The 16,071-nt window shown below is 43.7% G+C and overlaps 1 protein-coding gene across 1 annotated transcript in view; it reads left to right on the plus strand.

Annotated features, from left to right (window-relative positions):
* STXBP6 (syntaxin binding protein 6) overlaps nt 1-12,758 on the plus strand; it is a 62,824-nt gene extending 50,066 nt beyond the window's left edge. Inside the window, exons 3-6 of the mRNA XM_066608582.1 lie at nt 2,989-3,119; nt 8,697-8,862; nt 10,891-11,048; nt 11,963-12,758. Of these exons, the coding sequence (XP_066464679.1) occupies nt 2,989-3,119; nt 8,697-8,862; nt 10,891-11,048; nt 11,963-11,986 (479 nt within the window). The 3' untranslated portion in view covers nt 11,987-12,758. The remainder of the gene's footprint in view (nt 1-2,988; nt 3,120-8,696; nt 8,863-10,890; nt 11,049-11,962) is intronic.
* Nucleotides 12,759-16,071: the final 3,313 nt, after the last annotated feature.

Below are 16,071 nucleotides of genomic sequence, written 5' to 3' on the forward strand. Positions count from 1 at the left end.
AAAAGCAAGCTGGGATACATTGGGGTCGGAGCGGAAGCAAAGCACTGCTCCAACACCTGTGTAGGGGCTGGCGCTCGCAATTGCAGGCACAGCCCTCATTGGGAGGTGCGCCTGCAATTCAAAGCTCCGGCCACTACACTGGAGTCGGAGAGGCGCTTCCGTTCTGCCTCCAGGGTATCATGGCGGGCACTGCCTACATAACCCCTTTAACAGACTCTCAAATGCCATTTTGAAAATTTTGAGGAATGCAGTTTAATATGTCATCTGTACCTCCAGAATAGCGCAAGAATCCGCTCTTTTCTCACCGCAGACACGCTAAAAACGCTTATTGTTGCCCTCATCCAGTCCCGGCTCGATTATTGCAACTCGTTGCTGATCGGCCTCCCCTGCTCCAGACTCTACCCCCTCCAATCCATCCTGAATGCAGCAGCCAGGCTCATCTTCCTGTCCAGACGCTACTCGGACGCCTCTGCCCTGTGCCGGTCACTGCACTGGCTGCCCGTTAAATACAGAATTTAATTTAAACTCACTACCTTCATCCGCAAAGCCCTCCACAGTGCAGCGCCACCCTGTATCGCTTCCCTCATCTCAATCCATCATCCAACCCGACCTCTCCGCTCTGCTAACGAAACTAGACTGCGCGCCCCTCTAATTCGAACTTCTCATTCCCGCCTCCAAGACTTCTCCAGAGCAGCACCAGTCCTATGAAACGCGCTACCAAAGGCTACCCGGGCAATCCAGGACTCTCAGAACTTCATGGAGGCATACCGCATTCCCTAAACAAACCCCTCTGTACTCCGCCTGATAACATGTTCCCTGACCTACCGACTGCAATCCCTGCTAGCCGCCATCAACTGCCCCTGCAGTCATACCGATTCTGCCGGCACACGGCTAAATGTCTGACCATTGTCTATGTATATAGCATCCCTCACTCTCCACCTCGCCATACAGTGCACATCTCCAGCCCTTTACCTTCTGTATCACCCCATTACTTGTAGTATGTAAGCTCGTTGGAGCAGGACCCTCACCCCTATTGTTTCGATCAACTGATTACTATGTAACCGTGGTTCTGTAATGTTTGTATTTTTTGTCTTTCTGTATTCCCCTTTCTCTAGTCTTTATAAGCACTGCGGAATATGTTGGCGCTATACAAATAAAGATTATTATTATTAATATAGGGTGATTTATGGGGGTTTCTAATATATAGGTCTCACAAAGTGACTACAGAACCAAATTGGTCCCTTAAAAAGATAGGGTTTGCATATTTTCTTCAAAATGAGAAAAATTGCTCATATGCTTACAAGCTTTCTGACCTCGCAAACAAAGATTAGCTTGCTTACAAAATGATGCAGCACGTTGGCTCAGTGATTAGCACTGTCGCTTTGCAGTGCTAGGGTCCGAGGTTCCTATCCCGCAAGGATAACATCTGCATGGAATTTGTATCTCCCCATGTTGGCATAGATTTCCTCCGGGTACTCTGCTTTCCTCCCACACTCTAAACACCTACAGATAGGGGACTATAGATTGTGAGACCCAATGGGAACAGAATCCAATATCCTGTGATGGAAAGTGCTATGCTATATAAATAAAGGTGATTATGATGCCAACATAAAGTGGACATATGGTATTTATTGACTATTTTGTTTGGATTTACAAGCAGAAAAGTCTTTGAAAATTGTGAATTTTCCCAATTTTTCTGTAAATTATTTTTTATAAATAAGCGTAAAACTTGCTGACCAAAATTTACCATAAAGTAAATTAAAATAAAGTACAATGTATCAATAAAAAGCAGCATCAGAATCACTTTGATAAGTAGAAGCAATCCAAAGTTACTTCTACATAAAGTGACACTTCAGGATTGAAAAATTGAGCTGTGCCTACAAGGCCAAAACTGCCTGCGACTCCAAAGGGGTTAATATTTTGGAACATGTGTATTTTCTTGCAAAAATGATAGTGGATTGTACAGTCAAGTTGTTTCAATGGCGGCAGCAGCAGCGTAGAGGGATTAGTGATAGGTACTGGTCTCTTCCTCGGGCTTCAGGAACTCGTTAGGTTTGGGATGTAGCAGCAGTAGAGAATTATTGGATTTCTAAACCTCCCAGTACTTCCTAGTGAATATTTCAGTTTCCTGTGATACGTGTCACCGGCCGCACTTAATCATCTGAAATGTATGAATAATGTTGCAGCACATTAAGACTAAAACTTTTTAAGGTTTTTTTTTTTCTTTTTTTGCGGTTTATTCTCCCGTCTCTGTGTTCACTGATTAATGGAATGTAAACTTCTAAATCCTTTCTTCCAGGATGTTTAATTAGTGTAATAGATGCTGAACTCCACCCGGCTTAATGGTTATGAAAAATAAAGTCTATGCTAACTTGCTAAAAATGTTTAACTATATAAAGCAAGTGTCCTTGTTTGTGGCGTTCTCTCTGGTGGGCTACTGCTTTAATGCTTCATTTGTCAAGAAAATGAAGGGGGAAATAAAGATGCAAGTGTTTAAACAAAGTACCTTGTTCTGCTACCCCGTGAATGATTTGCAGTCTGACTTTTCAGAGTCCCGTGCTCTTCCATAGACTTGTATAGCAGAGTGCGCTCACGGGACTCTGAAAACAGTTGACGTTTGATGTCGCGCCAACTTTAGAGGGGGACACCGCTGGATCGCGGAAATGGGTGAGTATAAAATAATACATATTTGGCATATTTCAGTCCCATTATCATTTTGGTGTGTACACTAATGTACAGCGCAGACATACAATTCTTCGAGCGCAGCCTCACCCGTCTTTTGAAAACCCCCCCATTTTCCCTTCCGTGCTGCAGTATACTGTAAGGCGATATAGATGTCCTCCCAGTGCTGCCCTCGCCGCTTACAGCATGCAGACATAACTGCAGCTGCATCTCCTTCCTCTCCCTTTGCCTGTGTTCTGTATTTATCTAGACCTCTTAGCTGGGAGAATTGTATTGTCTGTGACACTTTCTTTTTATCTTCTACAGTTACAAATAAGAGACCCTCCCAAGTCTACATTACGAAGGTTAAACAATTTGAGGGCTCCGCATGTTTTGTGAGAAGATCTCAGTGGACTCTAGACCAGCTCAGACAAGTAAATGGTATTGACCCCAATCGGGTAAGTTCTTTTTTTTCAGACACATGTACGTGAATACACCTCCTAACTTGTGTAGTATTTTTTATTGGCATATCCCAGTTTATATATAAAATGCTGCTTTTAGGTTTTTAAACATTCTTTAAAAAAAATGTTTAAAGGGATTTCCTCATGAAGACATTAGGGCGTATTACATGGATGGCCAGCCATTTGAGTGGTCGTCTGTAATACTACACTTCTGCAGGGAAAATGCTTGGCTGATAGCGGCTTCATGTAAATGCTGCCGTCGTCTACTTTTCATCCGACTGACGATTTGTAGGTGAGCATAAAATCCATTGTTCGTCTGGAGAGCTGATAGCAGGGACTGCACACTGTGTTCTCCATAGGAGCACTGGTTATGTATTCAGCTTTCAGCCCTGCAGCAGAACAAAGGATCTGTATGCAGAGAACAGACCACCTGCTGTTCTCTGCATACAGCCCTGGGAGGCTCATTTACATGCAAATGAAGGTAATAAGCTACTAATGGGCATTAGTGCCGATTGGCAGCTTATTCAGAACAGATTGCTAAAACTGTCAATCTCCCTATCTTTTGAACAAATTGTGAGCGATCATTTTTTGCATGTAAATGGGCCTTAATTCAGCTGGCTGTTGTGAGTACAGGGAGAAAGGCCAGAGACTATCATCTGATCTCCCCCGCGACTGCATTTTGAAAGAGTTTGACTCTTTTGAGACGACCCCTTTCAAGACAGTTGCTAAATGAGGACTGACATTTTTCCAACTAGAATAGCATTCATTACTAAACACCTACGTTTGCAGCATCAATGTCTCTTAACTATTGCTATTTCCAGCCGTAGTGAACTGGTAAGGATCTTGCTAAAAAAAACAGATCTTAAGCTGTTGGAAACTGACCTCTAGTGGTAGATGAGGTGTTTACATGCTTGCTTTAATTTAAAAAAAGAAAAACTTTTAAACTGACAAAACCTACCTGGTGTGCTCGTAGGTATTTGGAGCAGGAGAGTACATTTTTATGTACAGAATAAGTATTAATTTATGCGTGTTTTAGCACTTCTTTGTTACTAATGAATTAGTTAACATTGTTTTATTACATAAAAAATATATTTTTACTAGTGAGAGAAAGATAAAAATTCATGCACCTAGGAGGTGTGAGGAGACCTATAAGGCCATCCGTGCTCCTCTGGGAGAAACAATGTCCTTCCTGACCCATGTCACCCCGAAACAGCTGTCTGTACATGGTTATCCTTTCCTTCTGGAGAAGACTGTCTTTAGCTCATAATTCCCAGCCATTGTTACAAGGTCTGACACTGATTTGCAGGAATGTGCTCTTCCAATACATGGCGCTGTAGAGGAATTTTTCCATCTTCTAGTTGAAAGAGAACATGAAATGGGAACCTAAACTGGAATAATTCTACTCATTAACATAAATTTAGAACATGCATGGCCCTCTCACAACCTTGCAGTATGAAATGGTGTTTTTGTTAATGTTATATCACCCTAAAGATCATAAACTGTAAGAAATCACACAAAGGCTTGTGGGTGCGGCTAATGTTTCATTCATACATAAGAGGAGTGATGTGTTCATCTCACGATTTTAGGAACGTTTTAGCTTGTTTGGTATTGTTTCTGCAAACACAGGATCACAAGTATGACAACTTTTTATAAAGATTTTCACCTGCTTTCTCAGACTCAAGTACAAGTGTTGCAAGAAGGAACACAGATGCATTTGTTAGAATAGCAAAAACCCTACATGATAGGGAATGTTTTATTATTACTAGCATACTGTTCTACTGCCAAGTGGTATTATGTAATTGTAGTGTTCCCTAAAACTGTGTGTGTTGAATGAGGAACATGGCTTAGATGCTGAATGTCGTCAATGTACCTGACTTAATTCACAGCCAACACAAGCCAAAAGGATTGGCAGTGCTGCCCGGCGTCCACAAGCGGAGAATCCTAGCGATTCTCCACTCGCGGGATTCATGCCGCGAATCTCCGCAGTGAGCCTCCTCCGCGGTGGTGGACAGGCAGCCTTAGTGTAGCCTGTGTAGAGGGCTACAGGACTGGGCAAACACAGATCTTTGCAAATAGGTCACTTATGGCTATAGACATGTGTTGTGGTATTTCCTGCTCTGTGTACTTTAGCTGTCACACCTGTTCACTGGAAAGCTAACGCAGCTACCAACTGGCATATGGCACTAAAAGCTACCGCAGCACCATTTAGTTGATAGAAATCTCAAAGTTGAATTATCTTACAGCTTTTATGATCTTAGGCTTCAGGAATCTGGACCTATCCTAGTGTTATGTTATTTAAATGGTGAACTTTTAGATTTTTCTCATGGATAAAGGGATTTTCTAATTTCAGCAATAGTGTAAATATTTTTGCGAACACATTCACGTTTTAGAAGTGTACTTTCTTTAGATCTGACTTAGGCCGGGCTCACATGAACAGGTTGGATTCTGCATACGGAATTCTACAGTTAAAGAACTGATTTTTCGCAGAAGATCGTGGATGCCCGCGTATGCACTGTGTATCGTCCGAACTGAAGAGCGCTCTCTCATCTTCAGCCCAGAATTCTGGCTTTTCTATCTATTTTCCTATGAAGTAGCGAGAGTTTCTGCCGCTCATGCACAATGTTAATTGCGTATGGGCAACTGAACACTCGTATCCACTGAATTCAGTAGGTGCCGTCTGCGCAGAATCCGCGCTAAAATGGTGCATGCTGCCATTTTTCTTCTGCTCATGGAATCTGTAATTCCTACCTGTACGTCTGAGCGAACCGGCTAAAGTTTGCCTTTCGATGCCTGTGTATTGTCCGCACAGACGTCGATCTGCAATTTAAGTCTGCCTGTGTGAGCCCGGCCTTAGGCCGCTCTCACACAGCCCACTTTATACCGCGATTAGTGCAACATTTCAAACGCCGTGCTAATTGCAGTACAACACCTTCATTGATTTCAATGGGGCTTTGCAGGCTAGTGTTCGAACGCAGCGTTAGATTTTTCGTGCGCTGTCTGCTCTATTTTCGTGTGGTTTTTTTAGTGCTTTTTAATGCTCCTCATCACCCATTTCAATGATTGGTGGAATTAAAAAATGTTGTAAAATGCTGTACAATGTGTTCAAAAACGCTGCTCCAAATGGTGTGGCTTTGCTTTACACAGTTTTCCCTTCAGATCTGATTTCCCCTTCAGATCTGATTTACTCCAACAACCTGATTCTCCCTTTTTTTTTTGTATTTTCTCCATCACTTATGGCTACTGAGGTCCGGCATGCTTGTGCTACTGGCCATGTTACTTTGGGTATGGCCACCTCACAGCGGCTCTGTGTTTGAGATTGCTTCTGCATGTGCAGAAGGCCTGGAAAGGTTCGCCTTATCAGGTCTTTCACTGTGCACTTATCTCTATATGTAAATATAGGAACAATGTAGACTTTTGAATAAACAGACTGTACTGTATCGCTTACAATGTCATATAAGTAACTCTAGGGACAGCATACTAGAACTGCTGCACATAAAGGGATCGTGTGGCTGGGAGCTCATAAAATAAAGTGGATTCCAGCACATAAGAGTGTGCGTGTGCACGTATTAAAGGGTTATTCTAGGGTATATATAATTAAAGGGTTATTCCAAGAAAGTGTGTGTGTGTGTGTGTGTATGTATATATATGTGTGTATATATGTGTGTGTGTGTGTGTGTGTGTGTGTGTGTGTGTGTGTGTGTGTGTGTGTGTGTGTGTGTGTGTGTGTGTGTGTGTGTGTGTGTGTGTGTGTGTGTGTGTGTGTGTGTATATATATATATATATATATATATATATATATATATATATATATGTCTCACACATATACATTTTCTTAGAATAACCTTTTAATTAACTTATATTTATTGCATTATCATTGTGTTTAGAGCATTTGTCTCTCACATATTATCCTACTATCGTCTTGTCCTCAGTAACCTAGAAATATACAGAGGTCAACTAAACCCCTCAATCTACAGCCCCTTGTAGATGCATTTCCTACTCCTTATTCACTGCACAAGGTTATTCAATTGAATGCTCTGAAATCTGACAGTACCTCTATACTGATCAATGTGATGCAGAACCAAAAGGATTCCCCTAGGACTGGATCGATTATTCTTAAATATGTATCTGCTGAATCTAATAATCGGAGAATGCTAAAGTCCTAGCAGGATAGAGAAGATGCCTGTACAGAGGATAGCTCTTGTGTGAGGCAGGGGTGTCAAACTTATTTTCACTGAGGGCCACATCAGCCTTCAAAGGGCCCATTGTAATTGTAAAGTAAGGGCTCGTTCACATGAGTGTATTTGCGCATTGTGTTGCGCGCAAAATGTTTGCACCTGTAATATGCAGTTTTTAGAACCCATTGTTCTCAATGGCTTAGTTCACATGAGTGTACTTTTTAATGCAATGTGCGATTTGTATGAAAAGATATGGAGCATGGACCTATTTTGGTGCATTTACGCAGGAAACCTGCATATTGACTGAGTATTTGCACACCATGTCAATGGGCCTGCGTGCATTTTTTGCAAGCGTAAATACAGCGTATTTGCGCACATAAAAACGCAACGGAGGGGCTGAAAAACGTGGGGCTAAGTGATTTTCTGTCACGCAAATACGCAGCTAGTAGTAAAGGTGTCGTTCCCCCCCCCCACACACACACACACACACACTTCCTAGCAGCCTCAGTAGTAATAGTGGCCCCAGTAATAGTAGTAGTGACCCCCCCCCCCAACCTATAGTGGCCCCAGTAATAGTAGTAGTGACCCCCCCCCCCCCCCAACCTATAGTGGCCCCAGTAGTAGTAATGATCCCCCACCCCCATCATGGCCCAAGTGGTAAGTGACCCCCCCCCCCCCCCCCATAGTGGCCCCGTAGTGATAGCGGCGTTGTCGTTCCCCCATAGTTGCCCCGTAGTGGTAGTGGCGTTGTTGTCCCCCCATAGTGACCCCAGTAGTAATTGTGTTTTCTCCAGAGTAATAGTGGCTCCAGTAGTTATAGTGACCTCCCTATTAGCCTCCGGTCAGGCAGCATCCCTACAAGCATTCCATTTACCCAGACTGCAGTATTGGTCCAGCAGTGGTTGCCGCTGCAGAGTCTATAACCGCTGACCTCTCTTCCCTCTGCATCTGCGCTGCACACAGGTCTGCACAAACAGACACTGAGGGTGAGAGGTGAGCGGTCACAGACTGCACTGTTGCCGGCAGACCGAAACTTTATGCTCGATGAATAGAATTCCAGTTAGGTCTGATTCATGGTCAACAGGCCACATAAAATGAGGCGGCGGGCTGGATTTGGCCCGTGGGCCTTGTGTTTGACATGTGGTGTAAGACTTCCTTCGCATGGGACATATTGTCCGTAGCAGAAAATCAGCAGCAAACTCCACATGTATTACACAGAGACTTGGTGCGGATTGTCTGTGGTTGCCCTATGATGGCATACTACAACACAGAGCTCATGGAGTCCTGATATAGCAATGTGCATGAGGTATTACCTGATGATGCTAGAGACAAAATTATGGCATGACTGTATAAAAGATCTTGTCTTGCAGATCTGTTTAATGTCTTGTCTCATTTGTAGGAGTCTCCAGAATTTGACCTTCAGTTTGACAACGCTTCCGATCAATGGGTGGCAAGTTCTGGCTCAGAGAAATTTACTTTCTTCCAAATCCTGCATCACACGTGTCAGAGATATCTCTCCGATAGAAAGCCTGAGTTCATCAACTGTCAATCCAGACTTTTCTCAGGTGAGTGTCAAGCGGTTCTCCATGCTGCTGCATATGGCCATCCTAAAGGTACACACAACCTGATGCAGTACCTATAGAAGTGTATGGGCTCTCTGATTTCTTATGATCCTTCATAGGCTTGGTATTTTAGAGATTTTCTCCTAGAAGCATTACCTCTATAAATACCTCAGAAACCCCGCACTGTATGGAGCAATGCATTGCCACTCTGGGAGCTCTATCATGCACATAAGGAACACAAGTGATTGGCATTATGCCAGTCGGCTCTTTCCACTTCATATGTTACTGCCTGTATGGTAGCTACAGTTAGGCCTCATGTCCACGGGCAAAAGAAGAATTAAAATCCGCAGCGGATTTTAACTCTTTTCCTGCCCACGGATCGGCGCCCCATAGGGATGCATTGACCACCCACGGGTAGATAAATACCCGCGGATGGTCAATAAAAGTGATTTTAAAAAAAATGGAGCATGAAAAAATCTGGACCATGCTCCATTTTCGTGCGGGTCTCCCGCGGGGACGGCTCCCGCGGGCTTCTATTGAAGCCTATGGAAGCCGTCCGGATCCGCGGGAGACCTAAATCGGAATTTACTCACCTGCTCCGGATCTTCCCTTCGCCGCGGCTTCATCTTTTCTCCGTCGCGGCCGGATCTTTTTTCCTTCGGGCCGGCACATGCGCGGGGCACGCAGCCGACGTGCCCTGCGCATCCGCCGGGCCGAAGAAAGAAGATCCGGCCGCAACGGAGAGAAGATGAAGCCGCGGCGAAGGGAAGATCCGGAGCGGGCAAGAGGTAGGTTAATTCTTATTTTCAGCGCTCATGTCCGCGGGGCAGGAGGGACCCGCTATGGATTCTCCATGAGGCCTTATTGATTTTTTTAAAAATGCATCCAGATAGAAATGTCAGATTGCTGCAAAATTTACCATGTAGTTGTGGTCTGATTAGACAGCGGGTCTTGCCAGCAGAGGCTATAAAAGTGCTTTCCGCATTGCCCAATAAAATAGTTCTCAGAGGCTACTTTTGTGTAGGGGACCATTTGCTGAGAGATCGATGACTGCTAAGCACGCCTCTACGACGCACTCGAAGACATTTGGCCTAGTTAATAGACATTGCGGGGGCGCATCATTGGAATGAGAGAAGCTGGATGATCGTTCCAACACATTGCTCACCATCTAGTTCGTTCTGACCAAGCTGTTCGGAAGTGGTTACATGTGGACACACACAAGATGAACAGGCTCTGGAGTCCCAGACAGACCACCAGTAGAAAGGATTGTTTGATCCGCTGACAAGCATGAGCAGATCCAATAGTTTGATTTTCCGACATCCGGACACAGGTGGCATCATCGTTATAAAATCCTGTCTCTGCCAGGACCATTACCAGGCGCTTGGCAGAGGGAAATTTGAGATCACAGTGCCCATTATGTGTCCTGCCATTAACACCACAACACTGTCACCTTCGTTGGCACTGGTATCGTGAATGAGAAACTTGAACTGCTATTGACTGGAACCGTATAGTCTTCAGCAATTAATCCAGCTTCTGTTTTGGAGCCGACGACAGTCATGTACAAATATAGAGGGCTCATGATGGGTGCTTCAATCTTGCCTTTGCTGTGGGGCGGCACACTGCCCCCACTGATGGTGTGATGGCATGGCAGGCTATTGTATACAACAGTTGGTCCCCCTCTAGTAGTGGTACAAGGGACAATGACAGCTCAGCGATATGTTCAGGTCATCCTGCTGCCACATGTGTTCCGGCTGTGGTGGAATTTCAATTTTTATTTTACATTTCTCTCTACTTAGAATTTTTTAAAAGTTTTTCAGTACATTATATAGTACCATTGAAAAATACAACTCATCCCACAAAAAAAAACAAGCCCTCCTACAGCGACGTCAATGATAAATAAAGGAGGAAAGAAAAAACGAAAATAGAAATAAACAAAAAGGTCTGTCACAAAGGGGTTAACAGTCGTTGCTCTTCCTCGTACAGTTTTCTAGGACCTTTTCCTTCCCAAGCTAAACATTTTTTCCCTTACAGGCAACAGTATACTTCACTCAGCTGCTGACAGTGTAACTAGTGCTGTACAGAAAGCTAGCCAAGCCCTCAACGAGCGTGGCGAGCGCCTTGGTCGCGCAGAAGAGTCGACAGCAGAAATGATGAACAGTGCACAACAGTTTGCAGACACCGCTCACAAGGTAAACATGCTCACAGTATCCTCATTTTGCTGAAAAAGCACCAGCGCCTATTACAGTATTCATGAGGTTAATATCAAAGTAAATACATTGCCGCCCGCAGCCTGGTAAGCGGAAAGGATCACACAATGCAGCTCTGATTCTGTATTATGGGAGTTGGTTAGAATAACATTGCGTTACCCGGACTCTTGCACAGTTTGCATTTTTTAACGGATGTCCTTTTAAAGGGGTTTTGTCATTAAAATAAAGCTTTGCCCATCTGTGCCTTGCTCCCCGCTGACAACAGATTCTTACTGTATTTGTGTTTCATATTGTTCTTTCCGGCAATCGCAGGTCAAGTCACGTGATTCAATTCTGAGCACGTTTCCTGGTTCCGCTGACTTCTAGTCAATATCTATCTTTATCTTCCGGCCGGGGCAGTTGGCGCTACGTTAGTAATGATGTCAATGCATTCCTTTTCCAGGAAGGCAGTGCTTACAGCTATGTCTGAAAACACACGCATGCGCCGTACCTCTAGGCACCAGTGCATGCACAGTTCATTACTGAGCCCAAGTCAATGATATTGGTAAGGTTAGAACTCGGGCTGTAATGGGGCAGAAGTAGCGCTGGTATAGAAGCCAGTGCTACTCCTGCTGGGAAATGACCTGTGCACTGAAGACCGCAATAGCCACAGCACCATGACAGTCGAAGTAAACAATGAAACGGGGATATTTCTAACGTGTGCAGACCGTGAATGCATCTCTGAGTATGTCATATTTGGTGATAAACCCCCTTTAAAACAGGACCTGTGCTCTCGCTCTTAGTAATCGACTGCACACCTTCTTTTCGTTTTTTTTCTACAACATATCCTAAAACCAATGCTGCATACAATACTATGTTTCATTGTACTTGAATCAACCTTTTCTTTGTCTCTACAGCTTGCTATGAAACATAAATGCTGACACCCTTGAATGGGAACTAGTGTCCGTACCTATACCCCTGCCGAACTCTGTATGCCAAAACCTCAGCACAAGGTTATTAATTAAAAAAACAAAATCTTTATTTTCAATGGGACACCTATTGACTTCTTGCCACTCATGTCGTGCTTCTTAGGCACAAGTGGTGCCAATGTAACACAAGTTGAAAACTCTGGGAATAACATGCAGGGTACAGCAGCTTCCAGCATCCACTACCATGCTAGTAATACACGGATATCATCTGGAATGGCATTAAGTCTTCAGAAGGCATGCTGCATTTTAAAGGGAAGGCGTGAGACAAAACTTTGCAAAATGTGGGCAACGGAAAGTTTGTGATTTGAAGATACTTTGTGATCGCCTGCACCGATGTGAATGTGCACTATGCCACAGAACAAGCTGCGGCGGCTGGTTACGGAGGGATTGCTGCTCTTTCACGTCCCGGCACAAGTGACTTCATGTCTCGTTCACAATCCTGGGGGTCTAGCGGCAGTATTAAGCAGCTTTGCGCAGACAAGCACTTATAAATTGTTTGCATCGCCTTTCTGTGTGTCGCTGGACATGGTGGTTGTTTTCCATATTTTTATGGCAGATTTAACCATAGTTTTAGTGATTTCGTTCATCACCGTCCAGCTCAACTCCTTGATGCCAGTGTTTCCGTAGAGCTGGCATATTTTAAACATTTCCTTGTATTTTATTTTACGCCATGTTGCATAATAATATTCCAAGCAATAAAATGTTTGTTGAGATCTTAAAAATACTACTGCTTCGTTTTTGTTTGCACATAGAGAAATGTAAAGAATATGTCCCAAGAGTGCGTACCTGCTGGACTGGGGTAGGGTTGGGGAGGCCGATATTGGGAAGTATGAATATGGGTACTGTCTTTTATATGATTTGTAACTGTTTAGGTAAGAAATGACTTTGTTACTTACAGACATGAGGGACACATTGGAACCGAAGAATACCAATATGCTTGTACGTAAAAGGGGCATAAATAACTAGCTTTATCCACTGCCTTGTTCTAAAGACTTCCACTCAATCTTCTCTTTGTCAATAGCAAAAACAAGGGTACAGTTCTGGAGTGTTGGCTTTGGACTGCATATACATTAAGTACACTTTTGACATTTCTCACTTTGCAATCTCATAAAAGTATGAACTTTTTTTTTTAACTTAATAAAATAAATTTTTGGGGCTGAAATTGTGGCCAAAGCAACCCTATCATCGTCGAAGTACAACACCAAAAAAAGGTTCAGGATGGGCAGAGCTCATTCATACATGTCAATAATGTCTGCATCTATAACAAAATCTCTGCCGTGCACATACTAAATATCAACATCAACATGGGCCTGATTTGGGTGTAGCGGCTGATGTGCAACTACTCATACTCACTCCTTTTGGGTCTGTTTACACCAAACGATTATTGTTTGAACGAGCGAATGACATCTGAGTTCACTCAGGCAGCCTGTTTAGACAGGCAGATGTGTTTTTGGATCATTCAAATGAGAAATTGTTCACTTGTTCGCATTTACAGAATAAGGCTAACTTCACACGTGGGAGTGCGATATGGGGCTGTGAATCCCGCCCCAATATTGCACTCCCTACCATGTTAATTTTCCGAGGATGCAAGGCGTTTTCATTGCAAAACAGCCTCGCATCACTTCGAGGAAGAAGCAATCCGCCGCCACAGCTGCACAGCCACGGCAGAGGATCGCGGTGTTTCTCATATTGCTTTCAATGGGTGGTGCAATGCAAGAGCATGCACAAGATAGAACATGCTGTGATTCTTTTCTTGCATAGCATCACATCGCGGTGCCATGCAGGAAAACATTGCTCATGTGTATGACCCCATTCATGCGTCTCACAACGTACAAATCTTGCGCGATTCTCTCCCACGTGTGAGGCAGGCCTCAGTGAACGAGTGACTAAAAGATCAGTATTTAAGCCGAACAATTAGTGAACGAGCCAACAAGGATTTTTATGCCTGCATAAAATGGACGAAAAGCGAACGATTTAAAGTTCGCTGTTCAATCATTGGCTGCATTTACACTGAGCGATTCTAGTTCATTTTCGCTCATTTGAATGATTTTATTTTTTTAAAACTAAAATCTTTCTGTGTAATACGGCCTAAAGTGAAAAAAAAATGGCAACACACCCCCCCATGTGACAATTAAGGATCACAGTACCACCCCTGATTGTCACAATTTTGCCGAGCTGCAATAGCGCAAAAAAACACATGTATGTGAAGCCCATGCTTTCAAGTGGGTTCCTTCACATCAGTGCTGTTTTTCTCTGATGCTATCTATATTGCCACAATTTGCGCTTTTTTTGTAGTCAATGTTTCCCTATGGAGTCTTCGTTTTTGTCGCATCACAATGCACGAAATCGCAGTTTTCATGCAATGTGACTTCAACATTCTAAAATAAGCCCTATCCCAAAACTAAGCCCTAGTCGCACTCCAAAAAAAAGGGAAAACTTACCTAAAAGGCGCTCGGTCCAGGTCCTCCCGTTGCTTTTCGAAACTCTGACAGGCGTTCGCACACAGATCACTTCATGGTTGCTGGATTCATAAATCCCGCCTCCAGGATGCGATGGCTCTGATTGGTTCATCCAAGGGCTATGTATGATACGCTGAAAAATAGAGTATGCTGCAATTTATTTCTCATACGTATTGTATGCAGTGTCCACTCTGTTTCAAAACTGTTGTGATTGGAAAAATGGAAGTCCATAGACTTTCACTACCTCCATTCACCGCGTGTTACGCATGGGAAATGTGTGTATAATTTTTATACATTTGCTCTTGCCTTAAAGGGGTTGTTCCGCGCCGAAACCCCCCCCCCCCCCCCCCCGTTCGGCGCGAGACAACCCCGATGCAGGGGTTAAAAAAGAACACCGGACAGCGCTTACCTGAATCCCCACGCTCCGGTGACTTCTTACTTACCCGGTGAAGATGGCCACCGGCATCTTCTCCCTCGGTGGACCGCAGGGCTTCTGTGCGGTCCATTGCCGATTCCAGCCTCCTGATTGGCTGGAATCGGCACGGGGCGGAGCTACACGGAGCCCCATTGAGAAAAGCAGAAGACCCGGACTGCGCAAGCGCGTCTAATTTGGCCATTAGACGGCGAAAATTAGACGGCAACCATGGAGACGAGGACGCTAGCAACGGAACAGGTAAGTGAATAACTTTTGATAACTTCTGTATGGCTCATAATTAATGCACAATGTACATTACAAAGTGCATTAATATGGCCATACAGAAGTGTATAGACCCACTTGCTGCCGCGGGACAACCCCTTTAATTGTATTGCTCTACTTTAAAAAGTTAGTATAATCATTTACCCCCGCACAGTGCATGCCGTGAAAAAGAAATCTTAAAGTGCTAATTTTGCATATCTTACCTTGCAAAAAATGGACTAAAAAGCAATCAAAAGTCATATGATTCACCAAATGGTATCATAGGCAGATTGGCCTGCAGGAAATAAGTTTTACACAGCACAGTTGGTAGACTAAGAAAATGTGTAAAAGTGTAGGGAAAAAAGTAGCAAAACCTATAATTTTTTTTGTATTGGCATAATCCTGCTAACCCACATAATTAATTTAACATATTTGTACCGAATTGTGAACGCCTAAAAACTTGCCAGAATTTTAGATTTTGTTAATCTTGCCTCCAGAAATAAATGGAATAAAAAGTGATCACAACATACCCCAAAATGGAATAAAGACTAGAGCTCATCCCACAAGACATCATAGAGCTCAGTCAATGAAAACTGTTATGGTAATCGTGCCTACCCAGAGAATAATCTTACCAGATTATTTATGTCTATGGAAAAAATTGGTTGGCCATTAGGGCCTAAAGATAGCCTTACTTGGGACAAATGTTGAGAACATCAGAGCGACATTGTTCCAGAGATTCTTTTATGTTGCCTTTCAAGCCCTGCCACGGCAGTCCTTGATGGGTATCTATGCATGGCAGCCCTAGAAGCCTCCAGTAGGCTTCAGGCTGCCATACTAGTCCATCGGCACCCCGATATCGTCATTGTGCGGGAAAGGATGCTTCCCCCTTTTTTTGACTTGGT

Source organism: Eleutherodactylus coqui, chromosome 6 (genome assembly GCF_035609145.1).
Source record: "Eleutherodactylus coqui strain aEleCoq1 chromosome 6, aEleCoq1.hap1, whole genome shotgun sequence".
Lineage (NCBI taxonomy): Eukaryota > Metazoa > Chordata > Amphibia > Anura > Eleutherodactylidae > Eleutherodactylus > Eleutherodactylus coqui.